The sequence below is a fragment of the Eumetopias jubatus genome, unplaced genomic scaffold (assembly GCF_037043125.1).
Source record: "Eumetopias jubatus isolate StellerSeaLion01/CBP00866 unplaced genomic scaffold, mEumJub1_p1.0 scaffold_5, whole genome shotgun sequence".
In the NCBI taxonomy this organism is placed as follows: domain Eukaryota; kingdom Metazoa; phylum Chordata; class Mammalia; order Carnivora; family Otariidae; genus Eumetopias; species Eumetopias jubatus.
Window position 1 is genome coordinate 95,070,843 of NW_028274811.1, and position 26,141 is coordinate 95,096,983.

Genomic DNA, 26,141 nt, shown 5'->3' on the forward strand with positions numbered 1-26,141 from the left:
TAAGCCACAAGCGCAAGAACTAAGCAATGTATTATTTACTATTAAGGAAACAAATTCCACTTTGAGGTGATGCTGCCTCAAATGCATTTGAAGCGGATCACCAAGTACACCTAGTCACCCTGATTCAGTTCAGCATCCCTGACAATTACCGTTAGCTTGGTGAATTTCACCCCTCTGGCAAACTAGACCCTTCATTATCTTGCATGCTCATATTTAGTTACGGGGGATTTGCAAACACATTTCCTAAATCTAGATATTTATTCAGTAAATTGATCTCTCACCCAAGTCATTCTCTGAGGAACTGTCAGCCTCGGCATTTGACAGAACCAGCCATTTTTTTGCACAAAGGCAAGAATCCTGCCAGCAAGTGAGCTTCTAGATGTCTAACAAGGAGTTAACAAGAAAAGGAAATTGTCTACTGCTTCAACCTGGAAGAATGAATATCCTGTGTCATCCATGGCTCTTCCCTTAACTATCTACAGCATAGATAGTCTTGTTCTGCAAAATTAAGCCATTTAAAGGGACAATGGAAGCAGACAGCCAGTGTCTTATCCTTTGCTGTGAGCAAAGTGTGAGATCAGCATCCAATAGGAAAGACTTTACTCAGCCTCTGAAGGATCGGTTGGGGAAGCCAATCTAGGATTACACCCTGGCAAAGGACAATCCACAGTGTAGGTAATTCACATGAAGATGATGGGAAATCGATAGCACTCAAAGCCCTGATCCCTCTGCCTCTTTAGGGTCTTCAACTGGATATTAGGAAAGATGCTAAGCTCTGGGGAAGGGCTGGCTAATTCACCAAAGACCTCCTCACTGCAAAATATCTTGCCTCTGATCAGTTTTCAGTCCCCATGACTTTGCAGTAGCATGCTGACATTGCTGACAATCCCTCTTTGAAATGCTCTCTTTTCTGGCTCCTGAATTGCCAGTCTTCCTGCTTCCCCTCCTAAGTCCCTGATCAGCCTTCCCTGGGACTCCCCCGCTCATACATCCCTTCAACATGCTAATCTCCTGGGCTTCATCTTGAGTTTTATAGCATTGCTCACCTTGTGCTATAGCTTCAAATACCTCTTTGGATCAATTCCTACCAAAACCGTATTTCTAGTCTTTACTCTCCTGAACTCCAGATTTGTATCTAACTACCTGCTATACATTTCTATTGGGCTATGCCAATAAACATCTCAAATTTTACCAAAACACATCATCTTCTCCCCAAAACTTCTCCTCCCTTATGTTCATCATGCTGATGAGTACTATCTATCAAATGGGTCACAAAGTTCAACCTCAGATCAGCTGATCTGGCCCTCTCCTCCAGCTTCACTCCCACCCACATTCCATCCTGCCATTTATACACCTTATCTTCTCCCTCTCCTTCTTCTCCAGCCCCCACTATGACTGCCTTAGCTCAAGTCTTCTTGCCTGGATCACTGCAACCACTTCATTATTAACTTCCTGCCTCCCTTCCTCTACACCAGTTTCCACACGCTCACCTTTCTTCCTCAGTGATCTTTCTAAAAGATGAATCTAAATCATGTAGATCCCTTGCTTGCTTATTTGCTTGCCTTATTTATTGATTGATTCATTTATTCATTCATTCATTCATTTATTTATGAAAGAAAGAGAGAGAAAGCAAGAAGGGCAGAGGGAGAGGGAGGGAGAGAATCTTAAGCAGGCTCCAAGCCCAGGGAGGAGCCCAGCGCGGGGCTTGATCTCACAACTCTGAGATCATGACCTGAGCTGAAACCAAGAGTTGGACACTTAACTGACTGAGCCCCCAATGTACCCTTGTAGATCCCCTGCTTTAGAACTTCAATGGCTCCCACTGCCAAAAGCAGGGGTTTCCAAACTGCTCCATGAGAAAAAAAAAATGTAAGCATGATTCTCAACAGATGCTTGTTTATTTATAAATTATATCCAAGTATTATTCTAATTATAAGTCAAGTGTTTATAAAGTTTAATTTCTTCCTCTTGGAAGAAAATAAAGGAATTTTCATCTTTTTACCTGATCCCATTGGATAACTGTGTGCACCCGCTGCAGCGCTCTGAGGACGGAGGGCAGCATTTATGATGATCTCCCCTGGCGAAGAGGGTGACATCACACTCCTCGGTTTGGCATGCAAGGTGTTCACCGTCCAGCTTCAAACTACCTCACCAATGGCATCATCCCCGTGCTTCCACCAGCACGGCTTCACCCACCAGCCACTCTTCCCCACACACGTGCCACTCACAGACACAGCACAAGGGACCTAGGCTCCGATGACACAGCCCTCCCTGCCAACATCTGGCTGTGCGACCTACAGTCACTTCCTCTGTGTTTCTGGGCCTCAGCTTCCTCTTCTGTCAAATAAACATCATAATACCTATACTTCCCAGGGTTGCTATGAGTATGAAGTGAGGCAGAGTGAAAAAGTGATCCAAGGCCAAGCACAGAGAGGGGCTTCAGAAACAGTACTCTGGAGTGGCAAGAGTAATCGGACATTGTATTCCACACGTTGTTCCCTCTACTTGGAATCTGTGATTCTTCTCTCTTTCAATGTTTAGTTTAAAGTACCACCTCCCCTGAGAAGAATTACTGATCCTCCTGAGGTGGAGTTTGTCATTTAGACCTGTCTGCTCCCTGAGCCTCGATGGCATCATGTCATGGAACTGTGATTTGATTGCTGGGATGCATATCCAGCATGCCTTACTGCGTTGCTGCTACTTGAGGAAGCCATAGTTATTAATTTCAGAGTCCCCGGCACTTAAAGTGCCTAGCACATAATAGGTTCTCAATAAATGTTTACTAATATTTCTATATGCAAAGGGAAAAGAGGTCTGTTTAAAAATGCATGCATATGCACAATTTCATGTTACAATGACAGCTACTTCCTTCATGGTTTACAAAGCACTTCCACGTACGTTTGTAATAAACAAGGTGTTAGCTCCCCCTCAGCACCGTAGCAACTCATAAAATAGAAAATAAATTAAAGAGAAGTAACTGTTTGACAATATCCCTTTGATGACAGTTTTCCCTTCCACCCTGATCTGATACCAAGTTAATGTTATCATAAAATAATTCCATTAACTGCAATTGTGCAGTTTACTGAGCCATTACTGTCATCAAAAAGTGAAATTATATTCAAAACCAAAAACAGAGGCTTACATAGGAATAAATGGCATTAACATGCAAACAAATTATATGCAGGAGAAACAGGAATAGCAATGTGACGGGCATTCCAGCCCATGCTCGGCATAAACAGATGATTACATTTAAATATTTATTCATACATGAACAATGAAAATAAATCACACTGGCAAGTGCCTTCCAGTTAAATTCATATTTGTTTAAAAAGGTAGAGGATTATATCTTCCCTCTGACTGCAGACTACATTGGGCCTGCCTGAGCTTTATTCAAACAGTCTTGCTGCCTAACATATGCATGACCAGGAGGGTGAACTAGTATATAATATTTACATAAGAAGAAACTGAGCTGGTGGGAGGGCGCGGTGGAGGCAGAGAGGGGAGATAGGCAGAATAGAGCAAGATGCAAAATAAAATGCAAAAGAGAGCATCAGAGAACATCTGATCACCTGATGCTGAAGGCAAGCAGAGAAAGGGCAACCATGTCTGGCTCTGGATAAAGTGAGCCAGACTGGGAAGGTCCACCGGGGGCCTGAACAGTGCTCTTTGGATGCCTATGTTGATGGAGTGGAAGCCCCATGCAGGTGGATGGCACTGTGCACACCTTGGCCATCTTTCCTGGTTCCCAGGCAAGGGCTGGGGAGCAGGATGACTCCTGAGACACGGCAGCTCCTATCAGGGCGTTAATGCATTTCTCTTTCCCTGACTAGTGACTCCTTCAAGGAGGGTGAGTTACGTGGGCTGGCCTTGTGTCAGGTCTTCTTCATTCCTTGAGAGGATGAGGTCATGTTTGCCTGGATAGCTTTGCCATAATGGGAAGGACTCCTTTCCTGACAACTTCTGCTCCAAGTCATCCTTTTTTTACAGAAGTCCTGCTGTGTTTAGGGATGATAGTTCCTAAACCTGGGCAGCCCTGTGCCTCTCTGCAGCCCTGACAAGACCCAGTAAGTCGATCCTTCCAGGAGCTGTTCTTGCTCAGGACAGCTCCTCATCTTGGCCAACCACACTTTACACTTGCATGGTCCCCCAAAAGTTCTGGTTCTTAAATTTGCTTAACCAGATGAGGTAGAATGTGAAGCCTTGCTGTGTGACCTTTAAGTTTGAATCAAAGCTTCAGCTTCCTTATCTATGAAAGGGGATAGAAAGGGTGTCCCATTTCACATTGGACAAGTGTCAATTGCTGCCATGCACTGTTCTCAGTACAAAACAAAGACAGGAACTTTGGAGCTGACATTCTAGCAGGGAGATGGCAGTAAACAGAAGCATAGTTAATTATCGTCTAGTATGTTAACATGTAATTAGTTCTATGGGGAGGGAAAAAAAGATCAAAAACAGAGTGAGAGGGAGGGGAATCAGAAGTTGCGATTTTCAATAGGGTAGTAAAGGAGACATTTAAGCGAGGATGTGGAAGAGGAGAGGCAGTGAGCAAGCAGATATGAAGGAAAAGGTGCCCAGGCCCTACGTTAGGAGCTTGAGCCACAGCAAGGAGGCCTGTGCAGCTGGCATGGAGTCAGTGAGGACTCGGATGAGATGAAGTGGGGAGATGAGGCTCTCCATAGGATTTTTATGAAGACTAATGGAGAAAATAAGTGAAATGCATTTAGCAGGTAATAATCACCATGGCCGTGGCAGCTTGCTCTGCGACAGGCACTGTGCTAAGTGCCTGACACCCATTTACTCATTCAGTCTGCACCACAACCCAAAAGGGTTTTTACATATGTGCTTGTTTAATACACAAGGAAATTGAGCTTGAGGCACACTACATAATCTGCCTAAGGTCATAAACACTAGTAAATGGTGGTGGTAGGGTTCCAGTGCAGAATTCAAACCCAAGTAGCTGGCTCCAAAAATTGTGCCTTCACCACTGAGCTGACTGCCTCTCATAGCAGAGGCAGTGGGAATAAGGGAGGTGAAGGAGTGTGTGGATGGAAGAGCAGCCCCAGGAGACTGGGAGCACACGGAGAAGGAGAGGGAAGCAAGAAGTGAGTAAGCAGATCCTTAACAAGAGCAGGAGGCAGGATACAAAAGCAAAGACAGGCAGCACAAGCCGGGAGCAGAGAGCTGGGTATGTGGCTGCTTGGGCCCAAGGGGCCTGATCACACACACTGCAGACACAAGCAGGGGCCAGCCAGTGGGCCAGCAACAGACCAAGGGGAATTCATGGAGCCATAAAAGTCCCTACATTGTGATCCGCAAAAAGCAGACACCTGGTAAACATATCCCTTCCTCCATAAAAACAAATATACAAACAAGCAAACAAAAACAATAAGAAAGGTTTAGGATACCGTGAACTATAAGCCAAATTTTGGGCATGGATCAAGACACCATTTATTAATTTAAATCTGAGTTTTTGAAATAAGCCCCTTGCTGTCTTGCCTAGGTAAAAACATGGGAGCAAGTAACATTTGTTATGTTTATGAAATTAAGTACCAGATACTACATGGATAACTTTGTACGTGTAATCTCATTTCATCATCAAAACACTAAGAACTGGTTTATCCCCATTTATGGATGAGGAAACTGAGGTTCAGACAGGCCAGGTCACTCAGTAAGCTGGGCACAGGGACAAACATATGACTCCTTCCCAGGTTCTGTCTAGTGTGAACACTGACCGTCACTGAGCCAACACAGACCAACACAACATGAATATAACCAGTGCTCCACATTTCCCCCCATCCTTTAGCCTATGGCAGCATTAGGATTTGTAAGGAACACAGACAAGTGGCAGCAAATCCCACTATAGCACCGTGCTCTGGATTTTCTCTCCTGTAGAGAGAGAAGGGCTGTAGCCTTATTTTCTATGTGCCTGGCCAGCAGGAAGGGAAGCTTTTCAGTGTGCATATCATGTGACTCAGAGAAGCATAGTGTGCTCTGGACTCTGAGTAATTCCACAGCTCAGAAATCTTGGGGATCAGCTCAGCTGGTTGTCTGAGCTTCAGGATAAAAAGAACTGCAAGGAATTTTATAAAGAAGCTCAATGCCTAGAAGATAATCACTTCAGCCCTTTCTGATTGTTTCTTACTATGCTTTATACCTCCCAGAGGCTTAGTCAGTCCACAAAACCCTAATGGATAATGGTCATATTGATGGCTACCAACCGTCTTTTGGACACACTTCCTATATTTTTAAGCCTGCCCCCCAAGGCAAAAACTTGAGCCTGCTCTGCCAGCTTCCATTGCAACTATGGCACAGGTAGATGCCCAAAGACACCTGCTGCAGACTTTGACTCAGGAGCCAGTGACATAAGGAGAGGGGAAAAGAAAACCACATTATTTGACTATGTGATAGAAATAAATAATCCTTAAGAAATCCAATCTTTCTCAACAACTTCTCTTCCTCCCTTACCCAACAGCATCCTGCATATTGATACAGGGTAATCCTTAGCCCTTGCAAGCGCTCATGTGCAGTATGTGCAAAGAAGAATGGCAAGGGAACAGCTAATGGGAGCTAGATCAGCCGAATTATGCACAGGAGGAAAGAAGAAAAAGAAATAACAGGAAACAGGAACACAATACCAGACACAATAAGTCCCCAAAGCAATAATTATATTATGATTTCCCACCAGCTGGCTTAGAAATTTCAAACCTTCTATTTTCTAGTTTCCCAAGTAAAAGGCTCTCCTAGTATGGGGAAATACCTCCATTGCTTCCTGATGTCCTTGATGCTGCACTAGAGAGCAAACCATTGACAAAGATTCTAAAATGAACAAGATACAGGAAAACTACTACCTTCCCTCAGCATGAGGTCTTAGACCTTTCTTGCAGGTCAGCCTACACTTTGTTCATGAAAAAGAATTCAAGATTGGGCCTGGATTATTTTAGAGGCATCTCTTCTGACCAAAGGCATCTCTTAGCCCCCCAAAATGCACCTTGTCCAATAGGTATTTCATGAGTATCCATGATGTTCTATATGCTCTTCTGGGGATACAGCAAGAAATAACAGAGCACCCCACTCCTTAAGAAGCCAAAAGTCACTTAGAGTTCCAGCAGCACTGAATTTACACTGAATGAAGAGCTAGAGATTCTGCAGGATGACATGCCTTGAGGCAGAGAAGAAGAAAACAAATGTACAAACACTCTTTGCTCCAGCAGAGGGAAGAGACAAAGACTAAGAGAGATAGGACAGAAAGAAAGGAAGGGACGGAGGGAGAAGGGAGGAAGGGAGGAAGGAGGAAGGAGGAAGGAGGAAGGAAGGAAGGAAGGAAGGAAGGAAGGAAGGAAGGAAGGAAGGAAGGAAGGAAGGAAGGAAGGAAGGAAGGAAGAAACAGTAAAATAAATAAACCAAAAGGAAAAACTAGATCAGAAGATATGATAAATGAAGAATATATGTTCTTCTTGTAAATCTAAAGTTCTCACTTGCAAGATGAGATAAGATATCCTTGCCTATTAATCTGGAATTAAAATGTTTGAATCCTTGAACTCCTCCAAGAAACTCAATCCTTAGAAAGACCCACTGGTTTTCAAATAATTGACAAGTATCTCTCAAACATGGAAGAATACCCCTAAGACTTTAATACACAGTATCTACTTTAACTAACTGGCAAATGAGAGGAAACAGATACTTCACTTTAAGAATAAGGGTTGATGAAGGGAGGCAGGTAGGGGAAGGGCTAGATGGATGATGAGTACGAAGGAGGGCTTTAGTTATGATTCACTGTTGTATCTAAGTGATGAATCACTGAATTCCACTCCAGAAACAAATATTATACTGTATAAAACTGCCTAAAATTTAAATAAAAATAAATAAAATTAAAGTAAATTTATTTTTTAATAAAATTAAATTTAAAAAATAAAATAAACTTTAAAAAAAGGAATAATGCACATGACATATGTTTTGTGACATGGTTCAAGACATTCATCTCTTCCAATTCTCACCTGTAATCTCAAAGAATGTTTTGAGAATCCAAAATGATTCATATTTCAGATGCCTTGTCGAGTATGAAACTTTTGTAGCCCATCCATTGTCATGGTCAAAATGATGACTACCGATCTCTACTTTCTCCAGCAAAACAAGTCTATACCATATGTGGCTGACCTAGCACATGCTCCAGAGGTACACATGAGACCATGACCATACAATCTGCATATTCATTTCCTTAGTCAGACTGTTAAAACCTTAGCACATGACCCTTAGCACAGGACCCAGAGGCAAGATCTAGAGAGACAGAGACTATCCTGAAGGCATTGAGTATCTGGATCCAGTCATGCCTGAGGCCAATTATCTTCTGGATTTTTAAAAAATGTGAAATAAAATAAAAGTCCTACTCTGCCTAAATCAGTTTGAGTTGAATGCTCTTCATTTGCATTGATAAGAATCCAGGCAATACATTCCATGTATGTTTTCCCATCACACACAACCACTTGATCATACATATATTCACAACTAATTGCCTGCCTAACTTTGCCTTAGAGCCAGGATGAACATAAATTATTCTTTTGCAGGTTTCATTTGAATGCCTCTATCTCTGAAGCCCTTCAAAAGAACAGCTAACCTCTGTAATACTGCTCATCAAACATCAAATCTCTTAGGAATTCTAACATGTCAGCTCAACTGTTGGCTACTAGGATCTCAAGGATAGACTGATCAACTGCAAATACCAGCTCATCTGTCATGCACAACCTCCTAGAGCCAAATAACTGTCAAACTCCCCAAGTTCTGCTCTCTCCACTCCCAGCACCTCTATCACTGAAGATTCCTGGAAAGTTTTCTATCTTAGATCAAATGAAGAATGATAGATGAAACACAGAAGAGGCGCAAATCACAAATCAAGTTCATTGGATAAAACCTAACTCTATAACATGTTAAGATTTATATTTTTCCCTGAATGAGCTTAGAGGGAACAATTATAACCTATTCATAACTCTATGTTGGATTTTTAAGTTGTTTTTGATCAATGGCTGGTTGTAATTTTATAAAAGAATCTCTCCAGTGACACAAATACTATTGTATCCTGGAGGAAATGCAGAACTAATCAATCACTCTTACATAACAAGCACTCACTGTGAAAATAATGTCCTCGACCGAACAATGAACTTGAACACATATTCCAAAGCTTTCAGAGTTCTTAGGATTGGTTCACATTGCTCCCCTCTGCTGGAGGTATCCAAGTAAGTCTTCAGCACCGTCATCAATTTCCTGAATAAGGGATTATATTTTCAAAATACATCTCTTTCCAGCCCACAGCGTGATCATTAGTTTGCTCCATAAATTATAAAGCATTCAATCAAAGGTTAAAGGTGGTGGTATAGCTCAGCTTACTCACTCATTTGCAGCCATAAAAATAACTCTGCTTTATATATATATACATATATATATATATATACACACACACACATATTTATATTTATATTTAACACAGGGAGTGAATAAGTATTTCCTGCCCATAGAAAGTCAGCAAAGGAAAAACTAGTGAGGAAAAAAAAAATCCTTTGACTAGGAAAACTAGTCACAATCAGAGTATGAGTGGGAATAATGGTGGTGAGAATGCTCTTTTCAGCATTTCCTTCCTACAGAAAATGTTCTAATAATATTATGGAATTCCCTTGCTGAGAAACTTTCCATGTTTCTTCATTACCAGCCAGGCCGACTTCAAACTATTCAGCCCAGCTTTCAAGGCCCCTTTACAAACTGGCTTCTCCCAACCTCTCCATTATCACCTCCCATCTATAACCATCAGCCCCCTGTACCCAAGTTATAATGGGCTACCTGGCCTGTGTGCTTTCTCCTCCCTAAACTCTGAATGCGAGTGTCTACCACAAGTAGCTGCTCAATAAATGATAGCTGACTGACTGAATGAATGAATGCTTTCATGTACTTCTACCACAATAAAATATTCATTCTGACCTATGGGTTTGCATAGTTTTATTTAATCCAATAACCCAGCATAGATGGGGTTTTATCAGTAAAGGGAGGACTCACACAGCCTGGTGCAAAGGAAAATACTCAAGTTCCTTGTGCCCTAGGCATCCTGGCAGGTAAAGTAAGAGGTGCACAAGAAATCCGCATATATACAGTAACTTACTTGTAAGCCAAGGTCGCACTGAAATGCTGTTGAATGTAAGCCTCCAGAACGGTATTGAAATGCTGGAATTTCCGGTCAGCAATGAGTCCTATTATGTAGATCTGAGGAAGATTCAAAGAATCAGTGTTTGGGGGTCAGACCCCAGGCAGGAAGCCATACTCACATGGCATAACTGAACCTCCAGCAAAATGATTTTGCTCAGGAATTAGCTCATGAATATACTGTTCGTCCTTTTCATTAATCCTCTTCTAAAAAGCATTCCATGAAGTGTGCTACAGGGTGTCGTAGGATAAAAGTGTTTCATGGTCAGATAAGTTTGACAAATCTGAGGATATCATCGTTGGACTGACTTCTTTACTGCAGGGTTCTTAGAGTCTTTAACATGTCTACATGCATTGTGAATCTCTGAGAGGGTCATACAATGTCCAGCACTTCCCTAAGAGTTATTTAATCCAGGATCTTTTTTGTCACAAAGCATCTTTCTTGAGGGCCTTTCCAGGAGACCTTCTGGGAAGCACTAGATTAAGTCACAGTTGTCTCCAAGTAATTTCTTTAAAATGTAAATGTCACTGACACAAGTAGTTAACATATTGAACTTTATTGATATCCTAGTGTGGACATGACACTGAGAAAACATGAGTTAGGACAGAGAGGAGGAAGAGACCATTTGGGAAGATGGAAGAGGAAGGGTTGAGATGGAGTGCCACCATAAAACATTCTGGTGGCCAGGAGGATGTAATGACACTTGTAACTTGGAGACTATGAGAAAGAAGAAGATAGGAAACATTTTGGATGCTTCACGACCTGGCCAAGGACTAGCTCCCAGCATGCATGGAAAGCTGAAGCCATTATTCATGGTATCCAGCTTCATGTACTTGCAACCAGTGCCGATATGACATCAACACTTAAAATTCCCCTTTTACTCACCCTGCCATGCTTTCAAATGAACTAGAAACAAACAAACAAACAAAAACCCCAGCAGCTCATTCATTCATTGCTCTTGTTGCTGAAAGTTACAATGCCTCCAAAAAACTTCATGAAAAGGACCACAAAGGCCACAAGTTCTCAGCGTTCTCACAGTGAGACAGACATTAATGTCTAATGTCACTAAACATCTTTCCCCTCTTTCTTACCAAAGCATCAAAGACGAGGATATCATACTCATTACTTTGAGAATGCTCCATCATGATATTGAAGAGGGCATCCAGAGTATCCTGGAGAAACTGGACAAAATAATGAAGGTCACATTAAAAAAACAGTGCAGGTGACCCAGAAATCCCACTCCTCAGTGTATCCCCAAGAGAATGAGAGCACACATCCACCACACATTGCATTCAAAAGGTGCAGGGAGCTTTCTTCACAAAAGCCAGAACTTGAAGCAACCCAATTGTCAACCAACAGCATGAATGAACATATGGCGGCATTTTAATACTACAGAATACTCCATAGTGATTCAAAAAAAAAAAAAAGAGCAAACTACTTCTACATGCAACAATGAGGATAACCTCCAGAGAACTGTGTAGAGTAAGATAAGTCAGACACAACAATGTACATTATTTATTACTCTATTTTTATGAAATTCAAAAACAGGCAAAAAAAAATCTATCATGGCAGTCAGCATAGGGGAGTTTGAGAAGGGGTATGAGGGAACGTACTGCAATTCCAAAAGTGTTCTGTGTCTTGATCTAGAGGGTGGGTAAATGGATATATAAGTGTGTAAAAATAAAGGGAACTCTACTCTTAGGGTAAGTGCTCTGTACGTATTTTACTGTATTATATACTTCAGTAACAAACTTTTTTAGAAAAATAAAAAAGAATGCAAAGGTGGAAATAATGTAATTCCCCCCAAGATGCTTCTCCAAGCTGCCCAAAGGTGATAGACAGGATGTCTAGAGAATTTTCCCACTACTGCTAAACCAGGTAGGTGGGTCAATAGTGCACATTTAAAGCACTGATCTGAAAATTCTACCATTTCTTCTCCATGTATGGAAAATTAACTAAAATATGATACTCTCCCTTCCTAAGGGATGGGTCAATATTTCCTATAGTTCCTGAAAACACACATCTACCAAATAAAGATGTTTAATCTCAGAGTTTCTAGCTGGACCAAGTTCCTGATGGAAACAAGATCACTAAGACCTATGGGAAACACTTGTCCCATAGAACTGGAGAGAAGGGTTGCTTAATTAAATCTACACCTCAGACACTATATTCTCTAACACCATGTGGACACAACAATACATCTGACATTTGTATTGTTTTCTGCTTGTTTCACTTAAAATGTGAGCCCTGATGTCTTTCCCTCTTTCATGTATAATGCATAATGCTCTGTAAGCAGCAGGAACTAAGAATACTTTTTATTTCTAATAGTAACATGTAAGTAGTACTAAGACATCAAACTATTACAGCAACTTATACCAACAAAAATAATTAATAGTTACTATTTATTCAACTCTGTATGATTTACATGTTCAGCTCAATATTATGTACTTTGTGTAAGAGACTATGCTAAGTAATTTTTAAATATTATTGCCTTGAATGCTCACAACCACTCTACAAAATATGTCATATCCACAATACTATCACATAAAGTTGGCAAGCAGTTGGGCTGAGATCTACACCCAGGCTGATCTCCTTCCAGGAATTGAACACAACCACAGTTTTCTACCACTCAACATTCAGCATCATTGAACCAAATCAGCCTCTGAATTTCCAGTAAAGGTTCCTCATGGCAATTTGGGACACTGTGTCCCACTGTTAGAGAAAAAGTCCCATCTCCCTCAACACTTCATTTGCCACTCCCCTCCCAGAGCTACCCATGATTTAAAGCTCTGTCACTGGTGGAGGAAGACAAACAAAATGAAGCCCTACTAACCTTCACCACTTCCTCTCCATCGACGATCTTCAATTTCTCTAAGTTCTCCTGTAGCAGCTGAGGCTTCATACGCCACTTCAGCAAACCCAGCAAGCCCACTGAAATAGAGTCCAGAAGCAGAATTACTATTCTTGGTTTAAAATGTCCATTCAGGACCTCCCTGGGCTTACCCATGCACACATCCACATGCACACTACATATATACAACTCTTGATGCTTTCATTACCGTTTTGGGTGAGCTTTGTTGAACACACCAGAGTGGAAATGGAGAACACATCTCGGGAGCTGACGGAGAGACCCCCAACACTGCTGGAGCTTCGACTCAAGGTGGCCCCCTTGTTTTCCACATGGTGTCGATAAGAAGGAAGGGTCAGGTAAGCACTGGCATCCTCCATCTTCTTACTCTCCCCCTGGAAACAATACCTTGGTTACTTCCCCCAGCCAGGGGTACATGCCCAATGCCACATAGAGTTTGCAGTGGCCAGCTTACATATTGTAAGGTGCAGAGAGTCAGAATCAGAAAAAATCATCAGAGAAGCAATAAACAGCTGGTATGGTAGGGCTATTTTTCTACAAAAGAGGCAAGAACCCCACGTTACATTAATGGAAAAGGGATTGACCAACCAGTTGAAGGCTCTATGGACTTCATTAACAGCATGAAGGGAATTGAAGATTTCCCTGACAGGCCATTTTGATTCCTCCTAAATTTCTTGAGATTTTTTTTTTTAAAGTAGGCTCCACACCTAGCATGAAGTCAAATGCGGGGCTGGAACTCACAACCCTGACATCAAGGCCTGAGCTGAGATCAAGAATTGGATGCTTAACTGACTAAGCCACCCAGGTGTCCCTAAATTTCTTGAGGTCTTAATACATGCCTACCAGCAAGATAAGGAATCAGCTTAAAGGAAAAGTTAACAGCAAAGGCTGTTAAAGTCCTGGGATCTAGACCCTGTTCTACCATTCACAAGTCTTGCCTATGCTTGGTCTTTCTGCGTGTTATTTTTCTCATGATTAAACTGAAGATTAACCATATTACCTAGCTCCCAGAAATTTGGGGCAGACTAAATGGGCATAATGCATATAGAGGTCTTAGCAGAGTTGAGAGACACCTAAGTCCCTTGGCATGTGGAAATGCATGGTTAGAGGTAGGCATTACAGGAGTTAATGTTTACTGAGCCCTTACTCAGTACTGGATCCTGCTCTAAGTGCTTTACATGCCTTGGTTCATTTCATTTAAACCTCACAATTGCTATCATCACTGTCGTAGACACTGCTATCATTGTCAGTTTACAAATGAGGAAACTGAGACTTAAGAAAAATGAGTACATTGCAAACTGACTATAACTGGACCTCCGCCATCACCACCACCCTCCCCCGCTGCCCCCCTCCCCGCCATGAGTTCACAGTCCATTGGGGAAGAATGGCTTTCAAGGCAAGAACTACCTTGATGTGCCATAAATGAGAAGAGAGCAGCCGTGCAGAAGAAGGCGGTGGGGGTTTCCAGAAAAGCCAGAGAGATTCAGGAAAGAGTGCCGGTGATGAAGCCTCGATGGAGCAGTGTTTGCCATGGAGACCATAGGCAAAAGGGTGTTTTCAGCCCCAAGGCTGAGAAAGCCAAGGACAAGTGTTGGATCCCTATGCCTATGGCTTAGCCTTGTCCTCCTTCACAAGCACATGTTTTGTCTCTAGCCAGGTGCGAGCATAGGCATTCCGCTGCCACAAGAGGGGTTGTGGGAAAGCAAGCAGGTGAGATCAAGATAAACACTTCCTACTTCTCGAAAACAGTACAAGTCTCATGATGTAAAATAATGATGGCCGATATCTGCATACCCTTTTATACACAGCCCTTCCACGTGGGTCATCTCGCTGGTTTGTCATAAATATTACCATCACACTTAAGAAAAAGGAAATGGACACTCAGAAAGATGTGTGAGATGACTCCAGATTTGGTCAGCAGCAGGATTGGGACCCCAGATTCTGATATGTTTCCATTAGTTTCGAGCTCTCAAATGTTTCTCGCTGGTCTTCTATACAACCCACAGGGGTCTTTACAGAGTCAATAGCCCATTCTGTATGTAACAATAACCTTTTCCACTTATTCAAGGTGCTATGTACCCATCATGGTTGTGTTTACATGAGCGGTCTCATGTGATACTCACTCAACAATTATTCACTGAGGGCTCATAGAGGGGGAAACAGAGGCAGAGAAATTAAGACTTTGCGCAGAGGCACACAGCTGGTGAACCCTGGTGTGTGTGATCCTGTGGTCCCTACTGTTAACCACTAAGCAATCCTGCCATCTTCCCTTGGCTTCCTGAGCCCCACTCACTGCAGAGTTAATTCCAACATATGGTACCTTTAGGACGACCAAGTCATGGCATCCATCTTGCAGAGTGGTCCCATCTTCCTTCATCAACTTCACATAGGACATGGCAAAGTTCTTTTCTCCTTTATCTTTAGCTGGAAATAGCATTGTGAGGTCAGGAAAAAAAAAATGACATATGGACCACCCAGTTATCCCACTCCTCTCCCCTTAGGGGAGCTTCAGAGATGCCATTTGGTCAGGTACTCACATTCCAGGGATGACCGATGTCGAAACATGAATCTCAGATGGATCCTCTGCATGTCTTCAATAGGGACAGCCACCTTGGTAGGCAGAAACCAGAGCTCAGAAGACAATGAGTTAAACAGCCCTCCCCACTCCAGCCCACCCCCCAAAAGGCAGCCTGACCATTTAACTGAGAGAGGTGCATGCTGATTTATTACCCATCCATCAAGCCTGATGAACTGTAAATAAATTACATAAGAACTAGCTATGAAGAGAAAATAAAGTACCAAATGTAATCCATTTGGCAAATTGCATTCCTAGCCAATGAAAAGAGGTCTGTAAATTACAGTGGGTTAAAATGAATCTCCCCAAATTGATATAAAAGTCACATAACTTAAGCACAGGAATTGATGCACTGCAAACTGCACAATGCACATTTTCTTTACACACTCCAGGAGTTCTAGCAACTGCAGCAGGGCTTAGCAAATTAACAATCGTCATTAGGGGGTATGCTTGAGAACACTTGTTTATGCAAATTCATAAAAATGCTTGACTCCAATAATATTTCAAAAAATCCTAGGGCTCATTCCCATCCTTGGCTGGGCAGATACCCAGATGCTTTTACCTCTGAAGACACTGAGCCAAATCACTCAGTCCTCAGTCACCCCAGTTTCACTGTCCGGTGGGTGGTCTGTCGCACCCTAAATTGAGGGCCATCAGTCCTGGCTCTGGACTGCCCACTTCCTGACACCTCACAGCTCTCTCTGTAACATGCAATTGAAGCCAAAACAGAGAAGCTTAGCTACCTGTGAGGAAACCACCTTGATTTTTAAAAGGGACAAGTTTACACTGTATAGATGACTATTAAAAGCCAAACAGTTATATACTTTGGGACACTTTCTGCTCCAGAGAATGAAATTTGAACCTGAAGAGGTCCACCATTTGTGAATTCAGACAGAACAAAGGAACTCAGAGCCTCCTGGGTGACTGCAGTCCAATTCATTCTTTCATTGTGAATCAAATGGCCACTCCAAACCACAGTCATGTGAAACGCTGGCCTTGCTGATGCAAGGCAGAGGCCCCGCAACCCAAAAGCTCACGGTTCACATGGGGAGACACATATTTAAACAACCACTTGATAAGGGCTAGCAAAGAGAAATAATTAGAGTACGAGAGAACACAGAAAAGAGAAGACCAACTTGGTCCAATAGCTTTCTGACCCCAAAGTTGGGCAGGTCATCATTTTGAAGAGTGAGTGTAGTGAGTTCAGGGAGACCCACTGAGGAAAATGGGAATATAGGTGACCAGGCAAGAACCACTGAGGTTTGGAGAGCTGTCTCAGATAAGGAAGTTATGTGAACATCTTGTGTTTGGGTTCAGAGCAGAGGATGAATAAAGACTGCTACTAATTACAAGGCAGAGATATTTGAAGCTGTGTTCAAGCTCCACTGTTCACTTAATTAATTCCAAACTCTTCTTCCAATGCACGATATTCCCTTCTGCTTTGTGTGACAATCTGGTAATGTGAATATTTGTGATTAATGCCACTTTTGTCTCAAGCACCCTCCCAAGATGATATCTTTCAGGCATTAAGTGGGCTTTTATAGCCTCACGTTCACTTGCAAGCTCTGTCGCTCCTTACTGCTGAGTGGAATGACACAGCTTGGTGGGCTAGGCACTGTGCGCAAGAAGACCATCTGACAATCCTATAATGGCTGATTCTAGGTCAGTGAAGGAGGATCAAGAGAACCAGGGTACTCACCCATTGGGCCACAATTTCCACTGCCTTACACACCACTGGACACACACTAGGGTATTGCTCCAGATCTTAGGGCGGTGTCTCAGAGCCCCTAGATATGTGTTTGCTGCTATCATTATTATTATTATTTATTATTATTATTATTACCTTGACTGTTTCCATCCACCGTGGTTGTTTGACTTGATAGTACACAACAGACCGATATTCATTCATGGGCTTGTCCCCAGCTCCCACGCAAATTGCATTCTGACCCAAGAAAAGCAAAGAGAAAAAACACTACAGAATTGCCATTTTCTGTGCTTGGGCAATTTCGGCCCCAAGGCCAACACTGGCCTTAGGGTCTGAGAAAACCCTCCCTTTACCAACCCTTCCACCAGATCCCCTTCTACATTACAGACTTATACATGAACATCCCTGGCCCCAGGAGTGACAGCTGCTTAACTACAGAAATTCTATTACTTGCATTCTGGAAACCACTGGAGCACACCAGGCACTGACATGACTGCTCATTGTAAATGGTAACCAGCCTTGGAGTTACTGCAGGCTGCCAGTCTTATTAATCCTATTTGTTTCTTAAATCCGAATGTGCACAAAGTTTACAAACAGGCTCAGATCAGTCAAGCAGAGCTCATTCTGATGGATTCTGATGCTAACAGGAAAGCTGGGTAAGGGGAAGGAGACCGGGCTGCAGACAGATACAGGGACAGAGGGGCGTGAGGGAGCCCCACCATTACCAAGCATCTTCTGGTATCAGGCCCATGCCAAGCACTGGGATATGGGTAGGAGTCAGATATTTAAACCTGACATGAGAGTTCAGTTTTGGGGAGGGATCATTAGATAAGCAGACAAATCACTGAACAACACAACGTGATGACAGACATATGTGTTTACTACAATGGGGCACAGAGAAGAGATCCTTAAGTGCAGCCTGACGATTCAGGGAAGATTTCTTGGAGGTGATGACAGCTGAGGATCTTGAAGAAAGATTCAAAGTTGGCTTTGAGCAAAAATGTGGGAAAGATATTCCGAGCAGAGAACGAGCAGAGCAAGCATACCTATATAAGATATTTTTTGTTTTCCATAAAGCACACCCTCAGAGTAACAAGGAAAATTATCTTCTAACAGAGTCTATCAGCCCCCAATTCTATCTCTCTCTGTTAATTCTAGCTGTTCGGCCCCCAAGCAAGATCTAAGCTAGGGTTTCCCAGAAAGGGCCTAAGAATTTTACCTCCAGTCTCTAGAGATCTAGGGACATAAGGATTGATTTTGGAGCCCCTAGCCCCCAAACTGCAAAACTGTGTGCCTCTGGGCATTTTTAGGATGACAGACTCCTTGCTCCTTACCAGATCCCATCAGATTCACCAACAGATCCTTGACACCACCACCCCCACCATCACACCACCAGGTTAAGTGACCAAAGCGGGCCACATACGAGCACTCTAGGACCCCCAATGAGAGACGCTAACTCGTGGGGAGGAGAATCCTGCCTCTCTCCCTGGAATTCTCCCTCTTTACTTCTGAGCTGTTGGGCAAGAATGATTGATGGTACTCGCAGCCAAACCGAATCCATTTTAAAATAAGGATATAGGGTCCTTTCAGAATTAACCTCTAAAAAAAAACAAGAATTGGGGCATCTAGGTGGTTCAGTTGGTTAAGGGTCTGCCTTCGGCTTGGGTCATGATCCCAGGGTCCTGGGATCAAGCCCCACATTGGACTCCCTGCTCAGAGGGGAGCCTGCTTCTCCCTCTCCCTCTGCCTGCCACTCCCCCTGCTTGTGTTCTCTCTGTGTGTCAAATGAATAAATAAAATCTTTATAAAAAAATTTAAAAAATGAGAATAACCAGTGAACTAAAAATGAGGAAAGACAATCTCTTGGTTTTCAATGGGATGAAGTCTGTCAGAAATTTTTGAGGCCTGAACTATAAACATGCTTTCAAACTTACTCTAACCATTTAGAGACTGCTTTTTGTCCAGCATTATGCTAAGCCCTTTACACGTACTACCTCACTTAATCTAATCCTCACAACCACCACCAATGATCACCTCTATTATCCCCATTTCAAAACTGAGTAAACTGAGGCCCTGAGAGATTAAGTCACTTGCCCAAAAAGATAGCTGAGCTAGCATACATCTCAGGCCCACTATCTCGTCTAGTGTTCCTTCCATAACAACCTAGATGCTTTCCAGCCTCCCAAGATTTATATCTAGTGACATTTATGGGCTTAGAGTTTCTGTAACTCCAGTGAATCCCATGTAGCTTATAAAATCTGAAAATACACATATATCTCTGGTAAAAGTAAAATTGCTATATGGCAGGCAACTGATTCCCACAAAACTATCTTGATGATAAAAGTTTTTGATTACCCAAGGGTGTAGAAAAAAAGATTCAGTATTACTCTGAGAAAGACCTAAGACCCTCACCCTCAACATACCAAAGATAAAATTGAATGTTTCCACATGTGTCGAGAATCATGACCAGGGACTAAGCCCGGTTTTAGAGAAAATATAAATTTATATATGCTCAAGTAAACCTCTTCAATAATTTTCCCCATTACCCACCCCCACGGTCCCCAATTAACAGTAAGAATTTCTCATTAGTTTCAGGTCAATTGAAGACAATCTGAGTAGGAATCAGGAAAGCCTAGGCTTTAATGCTGACTTGGTCTTGGTAGACACACTTTAGCAGGAGTTAAAATCAGGCTCCTCACACAGGCACTGTTTCCCTGGTAGTAATCACTGGAGGGACAAATGACACCATGGATGCAAATGCATTTAAGAGCCAGAGTGTTCTATACCAGGATAAGACCACATCCTGGGAAGATGCCAGTCATCATCCATAAGGCAAGAATGAAGCCAGAAGACTACCATTCCTATTTAGTAATAATGGCTAATTTTAATGAACACCTATTATGTAGATCACCTCACTTGATGTTCACAAAAGCAAGGTGCAACTGCTGGTCTCCTACTATTCAGACAGAAAATTGTAGGCATAGAGAGATTACGTAATTTGTTCAAGGTCATTCTGCTAATCAAGGCTTCACTGGGAATTGAGCTTGGCTGTCTGGCCCCAGAGTTCATGGTCTCAAGCACTACAATACCCTGTTCTCCATGCCCTGCCTCTATCCCCATAAGCTAGCTGGTCTCAGAAGAGCAGAAGTTTCTAGGCCTAGCATTGAAGCCTTCTCACTTCTCCTTAAACTTGCTTCAGGCATCTGTCCACATCAGATCGCCCATTTGACTGCCTGGGTTCCTGCCCAGTTGCTCTGCCTTCTCTGAATGTTACCTCTTCTTCCTGTTTCCGAGTATTTACTGCAAACCAGGTGCTTTGCTGGTACCATTTTGTTTAACTTGAAACCCCAAGAGGAGATGATGATTCCTCTTTTATAGACAAATAAAACTTGCCCAAGATTACACAGCTACTTGGGAAGGGAGGTTGGGATTTGAACCTGATCTATTTGATCCCAGAGCCCAACCCATTAGCTTCTCTGCTATGGCCCCTCCTGAACAAGGTTACTGAGACCCCAAAGTGAGCCAAGGATAAGTGTAACCTACTTTGTCCTCTGGCCCTGCTCTGCCAAGGGCAGTGTGTGCCTGGAGCAGGAAAAGAAATAGATACCCCACAGGAACCCACCAGTATCAAGTGTTTGAGTGTGCTGCCTGACACTTAATTAGGCAGTAATATTTATTTCTGCAAATAAAGAAAGAACAGCCTCCCACAGACTTCCTTAGCAATTTTCAATAGTCAGTCAACTGAACTCCCCCATAACTTGCCTAATAGAGGAAACTGCAAATTACCACCATGCCCCATAGTTACCTCTCCATTTCAGCCCCCAGAATACCTGCTTATATATTCATCTTTGAAGAGTGTGTCTGCTCAGCCTGGTAGGATGTGACTGGAAAAGGTGGCAGAGGGGTAGAAGGAAGAATGGTTCAGAAGTGAGATAAGACGTCTGCCTTCCTGTTAACTGTTCCTTCTAACTTGTCCTTCAGCAACACTGAAGGCAAGCTATCAGTGTTTTTAAAAAATGAAGTTGAGGTTTAAAAGTTCTCCAACAGGTAGTTGGATAAAAATAACTTCAAAGCAGTGGTCTATACGTTCATGAAATGCAATTTCCCTTTCAGATAAAAACCCTCTGCTCTTCTTTTGTGTTCCTTTCAGCAAAGTGTCTTTCACTTATTTTACTTTTCAGAATCCAACAAAGAGGATGAGTTAAACACTTGGATTTTTGCTCAACCAGGTACTAACTAATGGGGCCAATCTTTACCAACAAAAACACAACGGGATTTCTTTAAATTCAAAAAATAATTATGAATCTTCCCAGAATTTGAAAGAAGTGGCTATTAGCATCATTTTTGAAATGAGAAATAACTTGGAGGATTTTTTTTTAAATGGATGGGCATTATCATGAAGTATTTAAGAGGGTCTGAAACCTGGACTCAAACCCCATCTCTGCCACGTACTAATTTTACGACCTTGGAAAAGTTGTTTCATTTGAGGGTTTAGTTTCCCCCTCTGTAAAAATGGGAATAATAACGGTAATGCATAGTACTTATCCCAGCACCTGGCACATAGTAATTCCTCTGTGAATGCTAGTTATGTTCTTAGGTAGAGGGTAGCAAAATCTGCCTGAGCCCCAGGCCCCAGGGTTAGAGCAGATGACTGATCAGTACTCCTGCCCCCACCCCACTGTGCTATCCAATCACCTACTGTGGCCTAAGAGGAATCTTTGCCCACGCTGAAACTGCTGCTGAGAGCTGATTTTATTTTCAGCTCAGTACTCCAAAAGGAGAAATTGAGAAGTAGAACCCTCCCACACACTGGACACAATTGCTGACAACCTTAAAGGAAATATAAGTAAATAAATGTAAACACACATGAGAAATATTATATAGGACATATGCTGCATAAATATTTATAGCAATGTGCTTTGCATTCTTGAATACACTGTGTTGGCCCTCTGGAGACCAATTTACGAATAAGGCTTTCCACCAGAATTTCTAGATGAGCACTAGGGAGTTGGATTAAGTGTTGGGAATGTCTGTTTTGAGGCCATCCTGAGTCTCCACACCAGCCCAAGGCTCTGTATTGATCCTTTCTCTTGCCATGGATTTTGTCCGAATAAACCAGCTCAGATTTCAACGACAACAACATTTTAACAGCAAAACGCTGACCTTTAAGCTGAGGCCAAGCAAAAGAAAGAAAGAAAGAAAGAAAGAAAGAAAGAAAGAAAGAAAGAAAGAAAGAAAGAAAGAAAGAAAGAAAGAGAAAGAAGGGATCATGAAAGGGGAGAAACAGACATTGAAAAACTGCTTTGATGTAAAACCAAACTAACACAAGGTCTTACTATGGACCAGTGTGCGAACCAAGCTCTAAAGGTGTAGCTCACGTTACTCGAGGCCATCCTGAAGGCACCTGGCATTTAGAGAGCAGATTGGGATGGAAAAGCAAATCTTTGTGAGCAGAAGCACCCAAGGCAGCTGGGTAACCCAGAGCAGCAGCAGGGTCCCTTACAGGCAGCGTTTTGCCGTCCTCCACACACACACACATGATCACTTCCACATTCCTCTGTGTGGTCTTGTTGTACTTGTCAAAGTCGCCTTGTAAGAGAGTGATGTAGATGTCGTTCCTTACATCCCCTGCAGGCAGAGGGAGGGAGAGACAAGAGTTGGCATCTTCACTGCAGGAGAGACACTTATTAGAAGGCACAGGGGTGGGGGTGGGAGGGTGAGTGCCCTGCCTTGACGTCTACTAATGAAATTAAAATCGGACATGTTTCAAAGAAGCATTGTTTCCTCATCAGGGAGGCTGGAGAAAGAGGTAACAAGGGGGTGGAGGAATGCTAGGACATCAGTTGCAAAAAGGTAGGTAGGATGGTCAAAATTGGTTCTGTTCTTCTCTCCATTAAAATTATTGAATTTCCATCCTCTAGTGACACCTTCTGGGAAGGCAAAGGAAAGCTCCTTGGCAACAGATCTTTTACTGTGCTGAAGCAGATAGGGTGGCTTTTCAAGTGTCCAAGGAACATGGGGTCAGGAAGGAGGTTCGGAGTGTCTTCAGGAATGGGGGGAGGGCAATAAGAATTGAAAACCCCACAGGGGAATGCACAAGGAATTGATGCCTCAGGTCCAGCACAGGCCCCCAGTTGGACCACCATACACCGTGGAAAGGAGTAAATCAGCGAGAGCAGTGGTGGACACAAGTCTAAGACAGGTTTAGATAAAAAGAGAAGTTCTAAAACAGTGCTATCATATAATCTTCTTTGTTTTTCTTTTACTATATACACGTTTGGACAATTTTAATAGCAGTTACTTCTGGACACAAACATTGGAGAGAGCTTTTAACATTTCACTTTTTACCTTTTCATGCTATTTGAACATTTTACAACAGGCATGGAGTCCTCTGGTAATAAAAAAAATAGTTTAAAAATTTAAGAGAATGACCATATTCTCCCCAAAAGAATAGAATTATTCTATGTGTAGTAAAGTAGAAAGGATGTCCATGATAAACTATTAAGTGATAAACCAAGTTGCAGAATACTATATAAAGCATATAAAGTAATGGTATATAAAGCATATGAAGTGTGATCCCACCTGTGAGGGGTAAAAAGTGCATGTGTATATATTTATGTGCTTGTGTTTATTACGTGACTGTATGGAAGATTTTTGGATATACAGAAATCATTTTCAGTGGTTACCTTCAGGGAGAGAAATAAAGAAAAAGCATTTGAAAAGGAAGGAGTTGACTTTCTAAAAAGAAAATGGTTGTGACAAGCCAGACCACCCCCCACCCCAGGGGAAGGCCAGACCTGGCATGATGATCTCTGGGAAGCCCAGCTTCCTGGCCACCACAGTGGTCCTGTCCACCAGGTGTGGGTAGTCCTTGCGGATCTGAATGATGTCACCCACAAGCATCTTCATGGTCACCCAGAGGCCTGGAAGGGAATGCCCACCGTGAAGAGCCAACTTCAAGGTGTGTTCAGTCTTACCCTCCCACCATCTCTCCCTTTGGGCTCTTTCTGGAGTAGACTGCTGGAAGCAGAGAGAAACAATTACAGATGCAATGACCCAACACAGGAGGAGGAGGAAGGAAGGTGGAAAGCAGAGGGGCTCTGGGGCCAGACATCCGTGGGTTTGAATCCCACTCCTTACTTCCAGCAGCATCAGCTTCTGTCAAATTCATCCACCCAGGCTTTGTGAAGTGTGGTGGATACCACCTATCTCATAGCACTGTGGGAAGAATTAAATCCAATAAGGAGGTCTATGAAGGTGTCTGACACATAGGAGATGTGGTTTGGGCACTAGGACATGCCTCCCAGATTCAGGAGATGTGGTATCCATTTCCATAGATCACATGCTCCCATTTCTCACAATGGTCTGTCTGGAAGGAAGGTTATGTTTCCCAGGGTTTATGATTTTGATCTGTTTTCCAGAGAATCAAAAGCTCCCAAACCAGAGCCCAGCCCACTCGGCACATCATGGCACTGTACCTTGCCCTCCACTGTCTCCCTTGGAGGCTGTGACTTTGCCCAGCAGGCTGTGAAGGAAGTCGTTCTCAGCTGTCACTCTGGGAAGGAAAAGAAAGCACAAAATGCTGGCATGGGGCTCTCATGGGGTCCCCATCTTGAGGTTCTATGTGCTCCACAAAGTTGCCCAGGCCCTCTATACGCCTTAGGTGAAAAGCAAGCCTACCCATGCCAGCTCAGACAACATATATGCCATCAAGAATCAGATTTCTCTTTTTCACAAAGCAACATGGCTCTGAGATATGGAAATATCATTCCTACAAGTAGAGGCCATTTTTTTTTTTTTTTAATCTAGAAGACTCTTAGAAAGTAAGGATTCCTAAGCCCTCAAAAGGAACATCTGTTCGCCAAGATGGCAAAGACTAGCTGTTCCTGCTCGGTCCTAAGCACATACCTTAACTGGAGTCACTGATTTCATGACCAGTAACAAAATTCCATTCTCTTTGGACATCTTTGGTGTAACAAAGTAAGGACAACATTCTCAAACTGGGGCTCCCTCCTTTTTAGAGCAGGAAAAGGACATTTACCCTCCTCACTACCCTCCTCTAAAATCACAAATATTTCTATCCATGAGAACCAGGTGACAATTCCCTGTTACATGTTCCTGATAAGCTGTTGCTTGACAGAGTTGTAGTTCCCGTATTACTTGTAATTAATTAATCTTTTGTTGATTATCTGCTTAATCTCCCATCTAAACATAAGCTCCATGAAGACAGGGCCATGTCTATCTTGTTGAGCACTTCATGCCCCGTGCCTGGCGCAGTGCCCAACCCTCTGCCAGCTTTCAATCAAACTCTGTTGAATAAATAACATCGATAAGAGAATGGGTGAAAGCTGGTTGGTTTCAGGAGCCTTGGCACTGAGATCATCCTTCTCTTCCTGTCCTCCTCTTGGGAGGCCCCATGAGGCTACCATCAACTCAGAGAATCAGTTCGCTTTGCTTCTGAGCAGCCCTCAATGAGAAAGGGTGTGGGTTCAGAGAAGGGGAAGAAATGGGAAATCTCTCACGGGTGAAAAGGAATGAAGTGCTGCTTTTCTTCATCACTCTCTGCTTTCCCCTTGATGATGTCTGTTATGTCCATAACTAAAAAGAAGAAGGAAAGAAAAAAGCTATTAATGGCTTATTGCCCCCCCCCCCACCCCCAGGAGACCATGTCAATAGGATGAGACTGTAGGACAAGAGGCTGGGTCAGGAAGTTTAAAGAGGCAAGCAAGCCAGCGTCAAGCAATACACAGACCGCAAGGGTTCATAATGTGCAGCACCTGACAAACACTTCTGGAAAAACAGGCTGGGA

The 26,141-nt window shown here is 42.8% G+C and overlaps 1 protein-coding gene across 1 annotated transcript in view; it reads right to left on the reverse strand.

Annotated features, from left to right (window-relative positions):
- Positions 1-26,141, reverse strand: part of DOCK2 (dedicator of cytokinesis 2) — a 407,203-nt gene that overhangs the window by 320,088 nt on the left and 60,974 nt on the right. Inside the window, exons 11-22 of the mRNA XM_028102762.2 lie at positions 25,855-25,930; positions 24,811-24,887; positions 24,130-24,255; positions 22,836-22,960; positions 17,471-17,569; positions 15,590-15,662; positions 15,373-15,476; positions 13,243-13,426; positions 13,017-13,114; positions 11,275-11,364; positions 10,142-10,242; positions 9,121-9,255 (exon numbers count right to left, since the gene is read on the reverse strand). Of these exons, the coding sequence (XP_027958563.2) occupies positions 9,121-9,255; positions 10,142-10,242; positions 11,275-11,364; positions 13,017-13,114; positions 13,243-13,426; positions 15,373-15,476; positions 15,590-15,662; positions 17,471-17,569; positions 22,836-22,960; positions 24,130-24,255; positions 24,811-24,887; positions 25,855-25,930 (1,288 nt within the window). The remainder of the gene's footprint in view (positions 1-9,120; positions 9,256-10,141; positions 10,243-11,274; positions 11,365-13,016; positions 13,115-13,242; positions 13,427-15,372; positions 15,477-15,589; positions 15,663-17,470; positions 17,570-22,835; positions 22,961-24,129; positions 24,256-24,810; positions 24,888-25,854; positions 25,931-26,141) is intronic.